The sequence below is a fragment of the Nelumbo lutea genome, chromosome 7 (genome assembly GCF_056320005.1).
Source record: "Nelumbo lutea isolate HS-2025 chromosome 7, American lotus-T2T, whole genome shotgun sequence".
Taxonomy (NCBI): Eukaryota; Viridiplantae; Streptophyta; class Magnoliopsida; order Proteales; family Nelumbonaceae; genus Nelumbo; species Nelumbo lutea.
The window spans coordinates 60,893,615-60,910,400 of record NC_142690.1 but is presented as its reverse complement, the minus strand read 5'-3'; the positions used below and the strand labels follow the sequence as shown (position 1 = coordinate 60,910,400).

Here is a 16,786-nt window from a genome sequence, read left to right as displayed (position 1 = left end):
ATCTAGGGATATTTTATTAATTTACCATTGGATTTGGGACGTATTTGAGGAATTATATACAAATGCCGTCCTCCCCCATTCTGGTTCAGGGCAAAAATATTTTTCCCATTCCCACCCTATCCCCATTTAAGCTTAGGAAAAACCCTTTCTAATTTTATGGGAAAAATTGCTATCACTATAGCTTTGAGTCTGTGTGAAAGTCTAAGCAGTGGGCCAGGTGATATGTTCTGTTTTGTGTGAATACTTTGGCGAGTCATGGGCTTAGTTTTTTGTTTATGCCTGTCGCTTTGTATCTTTTTCTCTCTTCTCTTTCTTTCTTACTTTTAGATAATTTCATTTGTGGATATATTTCATGATTTTAGATAAAAATACTTCTTTTATCAACATATAAACAGTTTATTATTTAATTAGTGTCATTTTTATTAAGGTTATATTTTTTAAGTTGTAATTATCATTGCTAATTATAGATTTCAAGCATAAATGTATAATAGGTCACATTCATTTACCCGGGATAATAATTAGTTCGGTTGTGGCCTATCTTGTAGAACTGATTGATAATTGGTTCGGGTGTGGTTCAAACTTTTCCTTAGTATAAACGAATCTCTCTCTATAGTTTCAACTTTCAATTGATAGAAATCATCGCATGCTACAACTTATTAACCAAAGAAAATATAAAGATAATGTTTTGCTAAAAAGCCTGATTTTCAATTTTCATTTTTATTCTTTATTATATTTTTTATGTTTTATTTTTACTGTCGGCCTATATTATTTTTCTTGTAGTATGTATTGGATCAGATTGAATTGAGTCTAATCCATTTATAAGTGGATTAACATTAGATTGGACCGGATTGGACTAAATCCAGTTCAATTGACACTTCTTGATAAGCCGAGCCCGAAACCTGGTCCGTGAACAGGTCTACGTACCACTAACATGCAGGTTTTTTCCTAATCGGTAAGATTGCATCTATCATCATCTTTACATCTTCTAAGCATCCTGATCAACATTTTCCTTCCACAGGTTTCTTCTGCTTTTCGAGGTTCTGGTCTAGAGTCGTCAAATCTTATTCTTGGAATTGATTTCACGAAAAGCAATGAATGGACAGGTTTGTTCTAATCTTTTGATTCCTCATTTACCCTTATGCTCAGTTTAGAAAGAGTACCAATACATGTAGAGTGCAAAAACCTTGCATTTTGTATGTGTTTGCAATGTACATATTTGTATTTTTACCCTTTCCAAACCGAGCCTTATCAATTTTATGGTTTTCATTTCATCAATGAAGAACTCTTCCAGTCGTGCACTTTGGTTGGTTTTTGGCATACATTGTATAACTCTAAAAAGGGTTTCTTCATTGGGCTGTAAATGGTATCTGTGTTTGAATTTGAATTTGATCTGGTTAGAGGTGATCCAAATTGATTAGTTTGTTTATTACTGGATTGAATATGGATACAAGTAGGGGTGTCAATTGGACGGGATTTGGTCCAATTCGGTCCAGTCCAATGTGAGTCCATTATAAATGGACCAGGTCTAATCCAATCCAATGAATATTTTGGACCATTCTGAACCGGTCCAATTCAATGTCTGAATCGTCCAATCTGTATAAATTCATTTTGATTTAGATTGGTTTCAATCCAAACCCGGTCCATTAACACCTATATTCTTATCTTATATCAGTGGACCAGATATTGGATAAATTTGATGGTGGGTGATTTGACCCGACCCCTTGAGACAGTGACATGTGGACATGATTCAGCACAAGTAATAGCTCAACATCATAGCCTGACCGCGACTAAGTAACGAGTCCGCAGGACAGCTTGCTACGTCATGGCTCGCTACAGGGGGAGCTCGCTACAACGCGAGCTCTAGGACCCCTGGTGTATTAAAAGGGAATACTCCAAGACGAGTCTATCCCAGCTCGTGAGCTAGGATAACCAGCTCGCTCCAATACTTAGGTAGAAAAACTGCCTCAAGGGCCACTTCAAGAGGAACCACCTCGCAATACCCTCAGGAGCTCGCTACAAGGTAGCTCGCGACAGGATAGCTCGCTACAGGGCATCTCGCTACTAAGCGACGTGATGTTTTCAGGAAGCTCTTATCTGATAAGACCGTACCCATCAGACTGCGCCACGTCTCCTGACCGACGGCGCAGTCCCTGCCAGCCCGACGAGTCCGCGCCCACGTCTCTTGACAGGTGGTGGCATGTCTGTCCTTCCGGGACGTGTCACTCATCCGATTGGGTAGTACACTGCAACGGTTACCTGCGCAGCCCTGGCAGATAACGGCTGCGACAAAGGTCCAGTGGCGGTTACGCCCGATTTGACAAGAACACTCATATATAAGAGCTCCCTAGTTGAAAGAAAGGGCTCTCTCGAATATCTGATATCTTATCTTGAATATCTCGAACTTCCTCTCGAGCTAACTCAGTGATCTAGCGCGACCTACACTCTTTACTACTTTCTCCAGCGTTCTAACATAAGCATAAGAGTATTCCCACCGGGCAAGTCCCCCCGGGAATCCTTCACCGTTCTCTTCTCAGGTACCGTCGTCGCTAGCAAGGAGCTAGTCAGCTGCCAATTAGGAGTTTCCAGATTGCTCAACATCATTTGGCGTCGTCTGTGGGAAACACTTAAAAAAAAAGCCTTCCTCTAAGTTTCTACATTTTCCTTTCAAGAACTTAGCATTCATGGCCTCCTCTAGCAACGCCAGGTGTGTTGCCAACCAGAACGCTTCTGGAGAGCAACCCCAGCTTCCCACTATCTGTATTGGACAGTTCACCGTCCCCCTCTCTGTGGACAGGATCCCTAGCCTAAACGTGCCTCTCACAGTGGCACCCGTGAACGCTCCACTCCCTTCCACAGTTGGAGCGACCTTTGCTGAACCTTCGGTTGTGCCCCTAGTGACCAACCATAATCAGTTGGAAGACTTAGTGTAGTGCATGCAAGCCATGCAAGCTCAAATACAACAGTTCCAGCAGTTCCAACTCTACCAACAAAAGTGCAACATCAGGTCTCTCAGTACCAGTATCAGTAGTAGTTCCCTTCCTTGCCTCAGGCCCAGTAGCCACTCCCTCCTTGGCACCCAACCTCGAAGCAGACCAAGCCCTCCCGCCGGAGCGAACGACCTCACCAGGGAGAAGCCTCTCAGGCCCAGGATCTCTCCATGAGCCAAGCCTCTTCCCATGGTAGAAATGAGAGGTCAGTCACCCCCGCCTCGCAGCCTATGGGCAGGTCGGGGGCCTCCCAGCCAGTCAAGCCCGTATCGCCCCAACACTCGCGATTTGAGCTCCCGCTCGCAGAAAATCCGTTTGAGGTTCTATCCATAGACACCAGGCAGGGCCCTTCGGTCCAGAGCTACCATCAGCAGTCCAAGCCCATCGAGTTCAGTAACACTGAAGCAAGCAACACCAACGCTGAGCTGGCAAAGCAGCAATGAAGACGCCGATGAGCTCGCCGAACTGCTACTCGTGTCTTGCCCGAGCTCAAAGGTAAAGAGGAGGTGAGCTCAGGTTTAGTAAAAGCTACTCCTCTCGTCTCAGTTCCTTCCCCAATATCTCCAGAACTTCTTGTTGTCCCCATGCCAAGAGACTTCAAGCTCCCTCCACTGGACAAGTATGATGGATCCTTCGACCCTAATGGTCATGTGAACGCCTTCCAGTCCTAGATGCACCTGGTAAGGGCCAGTGAATTTTGTATGTGCGTGCCCTTCTCCACCACCTTCAAAGGGGTAGCCCGCACATGGTACCAAAACCTCGCGCCTGGTTCGATAAGAAGTTGGGCATAGTTCATGCAAGTTTTCACCTCCCACTTTGTCACCAGCAAGAGGTGCCCAAGAACTCAAGAAAGCCTCATCGGCATAGTTCAAAAGGAAGGGGAGTCCATTCGGAATTACATCAAATGATTTAATGATGCTTGTCTACAGATACCCGATCTGGACCCCGCAGTTCGCCTCACCATAGCCAAGCGAGGTATTATCTACAAAGAGTTCAAGTGGCACATGGTCGTCAATCAGCCCAAGACTGTAACCAAGTTCCTCAAGCTCGTAGATCATTTTATCGGGATGGAGGAAGAGATCAACCAGAAGGGCGAGCAGGCCTTCGAGAAAAGAAAAAGGGAACCAGAGCCCTCAACTCAGGGTGATAGCAAGAAGAAGAAGGACGAAGCTCGGGGGGCAAAGCCAAATCATCCTTTTTGAGCTCTAGCAGTAGAAAGGGACTATACGCCCCTCAACGCGAAGCGGGCCGAGATCCTCATGGTGATCAAGGACGCCCCGTATATGAAGTGGCCACCTCGGCTAAAGGCGAACCCTAATGTTAGAAATAAAAATTTGTATTGTAGTTTTCATAAAAACCACAGTCATAGCACCGAGAACTGTAAAAACATCCGCGATGAGATAGAGGAGCTCATTCATCGCGGGTATCTGAGAAATTTTGTACAAAATAATAATAGTAATAATAAAGCAGGTCGGTAGGGGGAGCAGAGTAGAGATGCTCCCGAGTCCAGCAGGTAGGTAGATCAACTGCAGAAGCAGCCCCCCCGAAGAGAGACCAGTTCGGAGACCATCCCTGTGATAGTCGGAGGATCGATTGTAGCGGGCTGTACCTCAGCCGCAGCTCGGACATCAGCTCGCGAGGCTGCCGGGAGGAACAGAACCCCCCGAAGCGGCCAAGGATGGAAGACCCAATCTTCTTCACAAAAGATGATGCGCACGGGGTCCACTACCCCCATGATGACGCGCTCGTCATAAAGATGAAGATCAATGACTTTGAAGTCAGGTGCGTCCTCGTCGACTCAGGCAGCTCAACAGACATCCTCTTCAAAGTAGCCTTCAACCAACTTCAGCTCCAAGAGAGCGACCTGAAGCCCGCGAACACTCCCTTGGTAGGCTTCAGCGGAGAGGAAGTTAAGCCCTTGGGAAGGATCACAATACTTGTGGAAGTCGGCACTTGGCCTAGCATAGTGAGGCTCAACCACAATTTCTTAGTGGTCGCAATCCCCTCCCCATATAATGCCATAATAGATCGACCGATTACCCATGCCTTACGGGCTGTGGTGTCCACTTTCTACTTGGCCATGAAGTTCCCCACGAACTTCGGAATTGGGATAGCGCGAGGTGACCAGCTTGAGTCATGCAAATGCTACGTCGCCACCCTTAAAGGGAAAGCCAAGGTGGCTGACGACCTCGAGCTGGAGCGAGAAGTGAGCTGCACCCATAGAAGAGACCGTCTCCATCCCAGCCTCGACGGAGGACCCGACCTCGACGGAGTACCCAGCCCGAACACTCCAGATCGATGCTTCCATTGAGGAGCCTCTGCGATCTAAATTGGTACTCCTTTTACTAAAAAATTTAGATGTTTTTGCATGGTCCGCGGTAGAAATGCCCGGCATAGACCCTAGCATTATAACTCATAAGCTTAATATTGATCTTGTAGTTAGGCCTGTTAGACAGAAGAAATGCAACATAATCCCAGAGCAATGGAGGGCAGTCGATGAGGAGGTTGGGAAGCTCCTTGCAGCCGATTTCATCAGGGAAGTCCATTACCCGAGCTGGATGGCCAATCCCGTTCTAGTGAAAAAGGCTAACGGTAAATGATGCATGTGCGTAGACTACACCGACTTGAACCGACCTTGCCCAAAGGACTGCTTCCCACTTCCCAGGATCGACCGTCTGGTGGACGCGACCTCGGGGCATGAGTTGCTGAGCTTTTTAGACGCCTACTCGGGCTACAACTAGATCAGGATGGACCCGATAGATGAAGAAAAGACTGTCTTCATAACTGAGCTTTGCCTGTACTGCTACAAGGTCATGCCCTTTGGGCTAAAAAATGCTGGGGCAACCTTTCAAAGACTTGTAAATAAGTTGTTTGACCCATTGATTGGCCAAAAAATAGAGTGTTATGTTGATGACATGGTCGTCAAAACCCAATTTTCATGCAACTTAATACAAGACTTGAATTTAGTTTTTGAAATTCTACGTAGATTTAATATGAAGTTGAACACAAATAAGTGTGTCTTCGGTGTCACTTCGGGTAAATTCCTGGGATACATTACTAACCGGCGCGGCATTGAAACCAACCCAGACAAAACAAAGGTCATCCTAGACATGAGACCACCCCAAAAAATGAAGGAGGTTCAGAGGCTGAATGGCCGAATAGCTGCCCTGAGCTGCTTCATGTCCAAGTCGGCAGACCGTTGCCTACCTTTCTTTAAGGCAATTAAGAGCAAAGGGTTTGAATAGACCCAAGATTGCCAGCTCGCGTTCGACGAGCTCAAAAAGTACCTCGCTAGCATTCCGGTTTTAACCCGACCCGAGCAAGGTGACGTTTTAGAGTTGTACCTCTCAGCAAGTGATGAAGTGGTCAGCTCGGTACAAATAAAAGAAGTAGATCGGGTTCAACAACCTATCTACTATGTTTGTAAAATGTTGTAGGGAGTAGAGACAAGATATCTGGAGATAGAAAAGCTAGACTACGCACTGGTTATTGCAGCCCGAAAGCTCTGTCCGTACTTCCAAGCTCATACTGTTGTCGTCCTCACCAACAAACCTCTGAGGCAAGTTCTGCTCAAGCCCGAGGTCTCTGGTCGACTGACGAAGTGAGCCGTTGAGCTCAGCGAGTATGACCTCCAATACAAGCCGCGAACTGCTATTAAGGCCCAAGCCTTAGCAGACTTTGTCGCGGATTGCACTTTCAGCTCCGAAGTCCCCAGGCCGGTTTAGCACGAGGCCCCTAGTAAGGGCGAGCTCAAAGCTCCTAGGCCGGTTGAGTCTGAGCACCGTGTGGTAGCAGCCAATGCGGCATCTCTCCTAGTGAGGCCAAGCGCGAACTAGGATGAGGAGCCCTGGATCCTTCATGTAGATGGCTCCTTGAACCTGCAGGGTAGCGGAGCCGGAATCGTTCTATACGACCCAAGTGGCACAAAGTTGGAGTACGCACTACGCTTCAAGTTCGCGGCATCCAACAATGAAACAGAGTATGAAGCGTTGATAGTCGGGTTGGCTCTAGCCAAAGAAGTGAAAGCCAACCATATCGTCATCTGCAGCGATTCCCAGCTCGTGGTAAATCAAATCACAGGTGAATACGAAGCTCGTGAACCGACTATGATAGCTTACTTAGCCAAAGTAAGAGAGGCTCTGCTCAACTTCCAGTCACACTTCATCAGACAAGTCTTGAGGTCAGAGAACGCTGAGGCCGACGCCCTGTCCCTGTTAGCCAGCACCAGTGATAACACCATGAGAACCGTATACATAGAGAACCTGTCTCGGCCTATCATTCTCGGGGGGGCAGAGGAGGTCGCTTCTGTCGGTCAAGCAGAGCCGAGCTGGATTGACCCGCTCGCGAGCTTCCTGCTACAAGGGACCCTCCCTACAGATCACAATGCCACTAGAAGGGTAGGGCGTCAGGCGGCCAAATACGTCATGATAGACGAATGACTGTACCGAAGATCCTACATGCTTCCCTACTTGCGCTGCTTGTGACCTTCCGAAGCCGAGCTCGTACTCCGCGACACTCATGAGGGCCTGTGCGGTGGACACTTGGGGGGAACAACCCTCACCCAAAAAGCGCTACGACAGGGGTACTACTGGCCAACAATGAAAGCAGATGCTATTGAGCTTGTCAAAAAGTGTGACAAGTGCTAGAAGCACGCCAATATCCACCATCAGCCCGTTGTTGACCTCAAGTATCTCACCAGACCGTAGCCTTTCACACAATGGGGCATCGATATACTCAGACCGTTTCCACTAGCAATAGGCCGGAGGAAGTTCCTAGTGGTAGCAGTGGATTATTTCACCAAGTGGGTAGAAGTTGAACCTCTCATGACAATCACAGCTCGAAACGTCCAGAACTTCTTTTGGAAGAACATAGTGTGCCGCTTCGGGTTACCTCGGGTACTGATTTCTGATAACGGTAAGAAGTTCGAGGACATTAAATTCCAGAACTAGTGCCAAGACATGAGGGTCCGGTAGAACTTCACTTCAGTCGCACACCCTCAAGCAAACGGTCAAGCAGAAGTCACAAACAGAACTATCCTCCGTGGACTGAAGGCACAGTTAGAACAAGCTAAAGGACTATGGGCAGACAAGCTACCCAGTGTTCTATGGGCTTACCGAACCACAGAGAAGACCGCCACAGGAGAGACCCCCTTCAACCTCACCTACGGCACCGAAGCAGTCATCCCAGCTGAGATCGAGGTTCCCTCGCTACGACTAGAAGCGTATGACGATAAGGCAAATGAAGATGAGCTACATACCAACCACGACCTACTCGACGAAGTAAGGGACCTCGCATATGTCAGGACCACAGCTTACCAGCAAAGAGTAGCTCAGTACTATAACGCCAGGGTCAAGAAGCGGAACCTCCGCGTCGATGACTTGGTCCTTCATAAAGTTATGGTACCTGAGCCTGGTGTTGGCAAGCTCAGACTGAATTGGGAAGGACCCTACCGAGTGAAACGGGTGCTCGGGGAAGGAACATACAAGCTCGAAACCCTTGAAGGGGACATGTACCTCAGACATGGAATATTGTCACCTTAAGGCAGTATTACTTGTAACTTCTAAGTAAACCACGAGTCACTCTCAGAGCCTAAGGGCCAAAAATGTCGAGCTAACAAGACCTCGGCGCGATAAGACCCAGTCGCCTCTAAGGCATGGGCGAACTAATGAGTGGACTATGAGTCACTCTTAGAGCCTAAGGGCAAAAAATGCCGAGCTAACAAAGTCCTCAGTGCGATAAGACCTAGTCGCCTCTATGGCATGGGTGAACTACTGAGTAGACTATGAGTCACTCTTAGAGCCTAAGGGCCAAAATGCCGAGCTAACACGACCTCAGTGCAATGAGACCCAGTCGCCTCCATGGCATGGGCGAACTCCAAGAGTGGAGTATAAGTCATTTCCTCAGCCTAAGGGCTAAAACACCAAGCTAACTAAGACCTCGACATGATGGAAGACTTAGCCGCTTCACCGGTAAAGGCAAAGTATTAAGTATCAGAGGCGTAGGAAGCTTGGGTCTGAACCCTATGAAGCATAGCTCATCTTAGTATATTGGCTGAACCTAACAAAGAACAACCTACGAACATACAATTTGGACATACATGGTAATTACTTCGGGGTATACTATAAAAATACCTCAAGCATTAAGGGATAGCTCGGGGTAACAACTACCGAAAAATCCTACTTTGGGTATGTAGCTTTAACAGTCCAATTAATGAAACCGCTTCGGTAGAAAATAAAGAGCACACCATACTTAGTAGAAAAAGAAAAATTCCATTACTAATTCATAAATAAAAATCGAGCTTAACAGCTCGAAGAGAGTTCAACAAAAGTAAATAGGGCACAACCGCCCAAGAAAGAGATTTTAAAAACCAGGTTCTGACACCTGGGAACCACCAGAATTCAGTCAAAAGAAAAAAAAAAATAGAAGAGCCGCCAGCCTCATGGGTCCACCTCCTCCACCTCGTCATCATCCTCCGGGGAGTCAGGCTCCTCCTCCTCCGCCTGGTTTTCCATCTCAGGATCCAGGCCCTTCATCATTATGCCGTCGAGGTTGAGCCCAGAGAACTTCTTTCGGACCAACCAGCGGTAGAGCTTGAATTCGGAGCGGTACGAGCTCGAGCCATACTCCATTGGAGGTCGTGATACTCCTGGGAGTCCTTGAAGTCACATACCACTTTAGCCCACTCGGCCTCCACCATGGTGTCAAAGTTCTGAGTTTTGTCCTGAAGCGTAGACTCCAAGTCTCGAACCTACTGGCGAAGAAGCTCCCTCTCTGTCGCCACCCTCGACGACTCCTCCCGATAGTGAGCGCTCTCCTCAAAAAGCCTGTAGATTTGCGCCTCCTGGTCCCGGACGAGCAGCTCCTTGGCCTCACTCCCTTTTTGAGCCTGAAGGACTTCACCTCGGGCCCAGTCAAGCTCACCCTGGAGCTTCTACATGGTTGACCTCTAAGCATGAGCATCGCCGGAGTGGATGTTGGTCTGGAGGGCCATGGCGTGGATTGCGGAGTTCACCTGAGAAAAGAGAAAAGGTGAAAAAAGAAAGAAGGAAGAGAAAGGACACTTACCACCATGCAGTGGGTGGAGGCAAACTTGGCAAGCTCTTTGGGGTCCATCTCTCCCCAGCTAGCGACCTCCTTGTGGCAGATCGCCCTTCGGCTCTTTCGTGTAGCCACGACATAGTCATTGACACCCTCCTAGCTCCTGGTAGGGAACTACGAGAAGGGGAAGGGGTGGGATGGCCCAGATGAAGGAAACTACCCTTGCACCGGGAGTCCCCACCTTCCGTGGTGACTCCCTTGAGTGGGACCGGTGGAACCTCAGGTGGTGGAGAAGCGAAGACTAGGTCAGTAGACTCGAACTCAACACCCCCAGAAGTGGAGGCTTGGTCAAGACGCGACCTCTTCGCCTTACGCTTCTGGTTGCTGGAAAGAAGGCAGCGTGCGTTAACACCAGACATGATGGCTGCCAAAAAACCACAAGGTATTAGTCCAGCAAAAGATTTTTTTTTACAAGGCACTACGTGACCTAAAAGGCAACCTACCCGGGCTCAGATCGGCCTACACGAGCTTCTCCTTGGTCAAGTAGTCCGATCAATGGAAGCCAACAACTGCCCAGGACTGCAGCATTTTCCGAACTTCGGGATCCAACTCAACCCTTGAATCCTGGATGGCGGCCCTCTAGTGAGTTGGGAAGGACCACCCTTCGGGGTTGCGAACAACAAAATAGTTTCGCTTCCAAGCCGGGATCCTATTCGGTAGCTCGTATAAGAGCTTGAATCCGCAGTGGGGAGAAAAATAGTAGGAACGCCTTTCTGGAGGCATTCCGGGAGAAGCATTCTTGATGAAGAGGATGGTGGAGAGGATATCAAGATTGAGGGGAAGACAATACTCATAAAACAGGGAAATAGTCCCAACTACATTTCAAATGAAGTTGGGGTGAAGCTGGTCAATGATGACGTTGAAATGGTTCAAAACCTCCACTATCAGAGGATGCAGAGGAAGACGCAGGCCAGCCTCGAACTATTCCTGAAAGATCACTATCTCGTTGGGACCATGCTCCCAGGGAAAGTTACTAGAAGGGAGACTGTAGATGAGGTCTTCGGGAAGGTTAAAATGAAGAACTAAAGATCTAAGTCTCTCCATCGACATAGAGGAGGGACCGAAGCTGTTAGGCTCCCTACCCAGAAAAGTGGAAGCCATCTCGATGAAGGCCTCACGAGCCTCCGGAGCCTGCCCCCAAGCTCTCCCTAAGCTCGAGGGGGCGTCATCCTGGTTACCGTCCCAGGAATAGATGTGGTACGGATATCCAAACATATTGACAAAATGATAAGACTCACCAGAAAAGAAGAGATTGAAGGGATAGGAAATCCATCAAATGGACGCCTAAGATTGCGGAATAAAGGGGGGCGAATTTCAAAAATTTTTCTTTCCCTTCAACTGGGAATCGAATTCCCTATTTAGAAAATCATATTTTCAAGGATCATTCTTGAACCATAAACTGAACCAGATCTGAACCAAAAGGAGGAGAGAGAGATAATACCTGATACTGAGAAATAATATCTCTCAACGGAGGTGTTCACGCCCAAGGTAGAAACCAAAATCTGCTCCCACTGAATATGGCGCAGTGCAAGGTGGTGCATAATCAGCAATGTCCTTCCTAAGAACTTGATTCTTCCCAAGAATCACCTGGACGGCTTGTGAATACAACTCCTACCAATCTTTTCTCCAAAAGATTGGAATCAAGATCTGATCTTGATTTCTCCCAAGCAATAGAGATCGAACTGCTATAGGCGGTGGCTGCAGGAAGGAGGCGGCTAGAGGGAATTTGCAGGGTGCAGAATTCTCTCCTCTGTGATCTCAGCTCTGAAGACAAGACTGTTGCTGGTGATTGTGTGTCTAAAGGCTTCCGCCCACTCTTCCTTTTATAGACTTAAAGGGATCAGCTCCTAATCCCATTAGGAGTTGCTAACCCAAATCATATCTGGATTAGAAGTCCCTTTAAGATAAGGGATAAACCTTATCTTCTCTGCAGATTAGATCAGCCAATTCCTAATCTAATTAGGAAGTTTCCAAATCTAAATCTTATTTAGATCTTGGACTCTCTGAGTGAAGAGGGTGTGGGCCCAATCCTATCAGCTGGCCTTATCTCAGAATTCGCCCCTTAAAGACTAATCAAATTAGCCCAGTTCGAAATGGGCTTAAGGCCCATTTAGGGTTATGTATTCATTAAACCTTCCAAACTGCTGCCTAGTTGGGCTTCCTTGTATGGCGTGGGACCCAAACATTGATCTACACATCAACCACATGGGTTCATCCCAGCCTTTGTTACAAAGCCTGGCCGAATACACTGTTATGGATAGTGCACCCCCAGAAACCCATCAAATGGGCTCTATGGGCACAACACTTACCCTAAGTGGTCCCTGGGAAAAGCGACATTGTAACACTCAGGGACTGTGGGTAGATGCAAGATTAGCCCATCAGGTATTATCCTCAATGGCCTTACACTTAACCTCTCAGCCCATAATGATCTTACACTGCCCGACAAGAGAGGACGTTCCCTTGGCTGCAAGGAACAGTGTTGCACTCTCTCAAGTATGAATCCCGGGAATTAAAACCTTTTGCAAACATTTCAAAACCATTATATATATAATATATATATATATATATATATATATATATATATATATATATATATATACATTTTATATCTCATATAAAATATATTTTGCAAAACAAATCTCAACGATTGAAATCGGCTGTCGGCAGTCTTGGTTTCCATCAGTGAGAGTGTATCCTCGATTATTGTATCCTCGATTATTACCTTTGTCCGACAAAGGGGTTGATCGTGTCACTATGATCACCCACTCACATGAATTCTTAGACTGTCCCAACATACCCAGGTTTTGACCCCCGCTAAGGATCTCACTGATTGGTTTATCAAAGATAGCCCAATCCGACACCTAATACAGTATCATAATCGAGTTTAGGGGTCGGGTGTAACTTTCCAGTTTTTCCCATCAATCTCCAAGGTCCATGGCAATACTGGAAATCTGGTCCAGTTCAAAGATTCAATTAATCCCACACTGTATATGCCTAGGGTCTCACCCCGGTAGCTGAGACAAGCCACCCCAACCGACTTGGTGGCACCACAGTGTCAGCCTTGTCAGGATAGGTCTCCCCAGACCGACCCACTGGCTGTGAACATTCTAAACTAACACGAGTCACATTAAGTGTCCAGTTTAAGGGTATTACATAGAAACATACCAAGGGAACATGAATCAAATATGCACTTTTATTCATTTACAATAAACTCATAAAGTACATCAATTTGATTGAAGTTAAGGGCATACAAAACTATCTAACAGAGATGGTGTGAACGGGAAAAGAGCTCGAGCAACTAGATGGAGAAGTGACCTCAGAATCCAAAGACAAGGCAAGTTAGCATAAAAGAAAGTGATGCTTGGGCCCCCTATTTATAGCCATTGTGCCCTCAAATCGGCGGCTCGGATTGAGACTGATCTGACGGTCCGCAGTCAAGCTGATTGCACATCTTCTGAAACTGAAATGTGACTGGCTGTACGTCTTCCATGATTGAGGTAATGACGGATGCACGACCTCTGGAGTTAAGAGCCGCTTTGGCACGTTTCTCAGTGTTCAAAAAGTCAGAAATCCCCTGATTTCCGCACGCACATTTAATGCGATCAGTCAATAAAGTTTGAACTTCAGTCAAATCCACCCGTCACACTTCATGATCTCCTCACGCTAAGGTAATACTCTTAGCCCGAGGAGTAGGGGGCAATTGATGGAGGGTGATTTGACCCGACCCCTTGAGACAGTGACACGTGGACATGACTCAGCACAAGTAATAGCTCAGCATCACAGCCTAACCGCGACTAAGTAACGAGTCCGCAGGACAGCTCGCTACATCATGGCTCGCTATAGGGGGAGCTTGCTACAGAGCGATCTCGAGGACCCCCGGTGTACTAAAAGGGAATACTCCAAGACGAGTCTACCCCAGCTCCCAAGCTAGGATAACCAGCTCGCTCGAATACATAGGCAGAAAAACTGCCTCAAGGGTCGCTACAAGGTAGCTCGCGATAGGGTAGCTCTCTACAAGGCAGCTCGCTACTAAGCGATGCGATGTCTTTAGGAAACTTCTATCTGACAAGACCGTACCCGTCAGACTGCGCCATGTCTCTTGACCGAAGACGCAGTCCCTGACAGCCCGACGAGTCTGCACCCACGTCTCTTGACAGGTGGTGGTGTGTCTGTCCTTCCGGGACGTGTCACTCATCCGACTGGACATCGACATCTTTATACCCTTGGATCTGTAGTGAGCTACCATCGAATACTGGACAAAACTCTTTTGTCCTTCGAAGGTACTTAAGTATATTTTTCACAGCAGTGCAATGTCCCTGCCCTGGGTTGGCCTGAAATCTGCTTACTACACTCACTGCCTGAGCAATGTCAGGGTGAGTGTACAGCATGGCATACATGATGCTCCCTATGACAGAAGCATAGGGAACGTCCTTCATGCCGTCAAGCTCCTCAGAAGTCTTGGGAAACATCTTCTTGGAGAGAGTGACTCCGTGCCTGAAAGGAACATTTCCTTTCTTGGAATTTTCCATGCTGTATCTTTTGACTATTTTGTCAATGTAGGTAGATTGGGATAATCCTATTATCCGCTTCGATCTATCTCTATAGAGTCGAAGACCCAGTATATAGGAGGCCTCTCCAAGATCTTTCATGAAGAATTGCTGTGAAAGCCATACTTTTACCGTAGTCATCATTCCTACATCATTCCCAATGAGTAAAATTTCATCTACATATAGAACCAAGAAGGTAACCTTATCTCCACTGTACTTCCTGTAAACACAGGGTTCATCCGGATTCTGCTCGAAGTCAAACGATTTGACGGCAGGGTCAAAACGGATGTTCCAACTTCTAGAAGCTTGCTTAAGTCCATAAATGGATCTATTAAGTTTACATACCATGTTTTCCTGACCCGCAGCTATGAAACCTTGCGACTGCTGCATATAGATATATTCAGTAAGATCTCCATTCAGGAATGCCGTTTTGACATCCATTTGCCAAATCTCATAATCATGGTATGCTGCTACAGCTAGCAGGATCCTAATGGATTTAAGCATGGCCACAGGCGAAAAGGTTTCCTCATAATCGATGCCCTCTTTCTGAGTGTATCCTTTCGCCACCAGATAAGCTTTGAAAGTCTCAACCCTACCATCGGGGCCCTTCTTCCTCTTGTAAATCCATTTGCAACCAATTGCTTTTACCCCGGAGGGCGGATCTACTAGAGTCCAGACTCCATTAGTCTCCATTGAGTCCATCTTTGCTCTCATGGCCTCCACCCACTTCTGGGAATCTATGTCCAACATAGCTTCCGCGTAAGTCACGGGATCCTCCTCACTAGTCAAGGTTTCCACCAGGTAACTATCCTGGTCATAACCATAACGGACTAGTGGCCTGGATATCCGAGTGGATCTTCTAGGTTGGTCACTACCTGGAACTTTTGGGACATCTCCCACTGCTCCTCAGCTCTCCTCATCAAGAACAATTTCCTGACGATGGGTGTCCAAGATATAATCAGTCTCTAAGAACTGGGCATTTCGACTGCATAACACTTTCTGCTCACTTGGGTCATAGAAAAGGTAACCTACAAAGCCTTTTGGGTAGCCTACAAATAGGCAACGGTTGGTCTTGGATTCCAAGTTGTCCGCACTCGTTCTTTTAACGTGTGCTGGACAACCCCAAATCTTCAAGTGTCTGACACTTGGTTTCTTTCCGGTCCAAAGTTCATATGGAGTGTTCGGAACCGATTTGGTTGGAACCCGATTCAGCACGTAGATCGCAGTATCTAATGCATAACCTCAAAAGGATGTGGGTAACTCTGAGTGTATGAGAAGTGACCAGACCATATCCAATAAGGTCCTATTCCTCCTCTCTGAAACACCGTTAAGTTGTGGTGTTGCAGGAGGAGTTAATTGTGATACTATCCCATTGTCCTTTAAGTAGTCCCTGAACTCGTCAGAGAGATACTCGCCACCTCGATCAGATCGAAGGGCTTTAATTTCTCTCCCCAACTATTTCTCGACCTCTTGTCTAAACTCTTTGAACTTTTCAAAGGATTCAGACTTGTGTCTCATTAGGTACACGTAACCATATCGTGAGAAATCATCTATGAAGGTGATGAAATACACGTGTTGATTCCGTGTCCTAATACTCAGGGGACCACATACATCAGTATGTATTAGGTCAAGTGTGCCTATACATCTTTCAGGTTTACCGTCAAATGGCCGTTTTGTCATCTTGCCTTGTAGGCAAGGCTCACAGGTGGGAAGATCTTCTACAGTTAGAAAATCCAAAGGACCATCCTTTACCAACCTTGTGATTCAGTCAACACCGATGTGGCCAAGTTGGTAGTGCCACAGACACATGGGATTAACTGTATCATGGGCTCTCTTCTTGGGGATTTCAGCCGACGTAGTTTCGGTTATGTTAGTTTCTAGAGAAGGATGTAGAACATAGAGACCGTTCTCCAGTTCCCCGTATGCGATGAATCTATTATTTCTTTTAATAGTAATCGTATTACTAAAGAAGACAGAATAACGATCTGTACACAGTTTTGAAACAGAAATCAAATTTCTTCCTAAGTTTTGTACATAAAGACAATCTTTGAGTACAATTTTTCCTTATCTAAAAATTAACTCCACGGTTCCTATTGCCGCGGCTGCAACAGTTGCAGTAGTCCTCAAGTAGAGAGTGACTTCTCCTTCACTCAG

The 16,786-nt window shown here is 46.7% G+C and overlaps 1 protein-coding gene across 1 annotated transcript in view; it reads left to right on the top strand.

Annotated features, from left to right (window-relative positions):
* Positions 1 to 16,786, top strand: part of LOC148846644 (E3 ubiquitin-protein ligase RGLG4-like) — a 31,052-nt gene that overhangs the window by 1,063 nt on the left and 13,203 nt on the right. Inside the window, exon 2 of the mRNA XM_088955989.1 lies at positions 1,019 to 1,103. Coding sequence (XP_088812115.1) covers positions 1,019 to 1,103 — 85 coding nt within the window. The remainder of the gene's footprint in view (positions 1 to 1,018; positions 1,104 to 16,786) is intronic.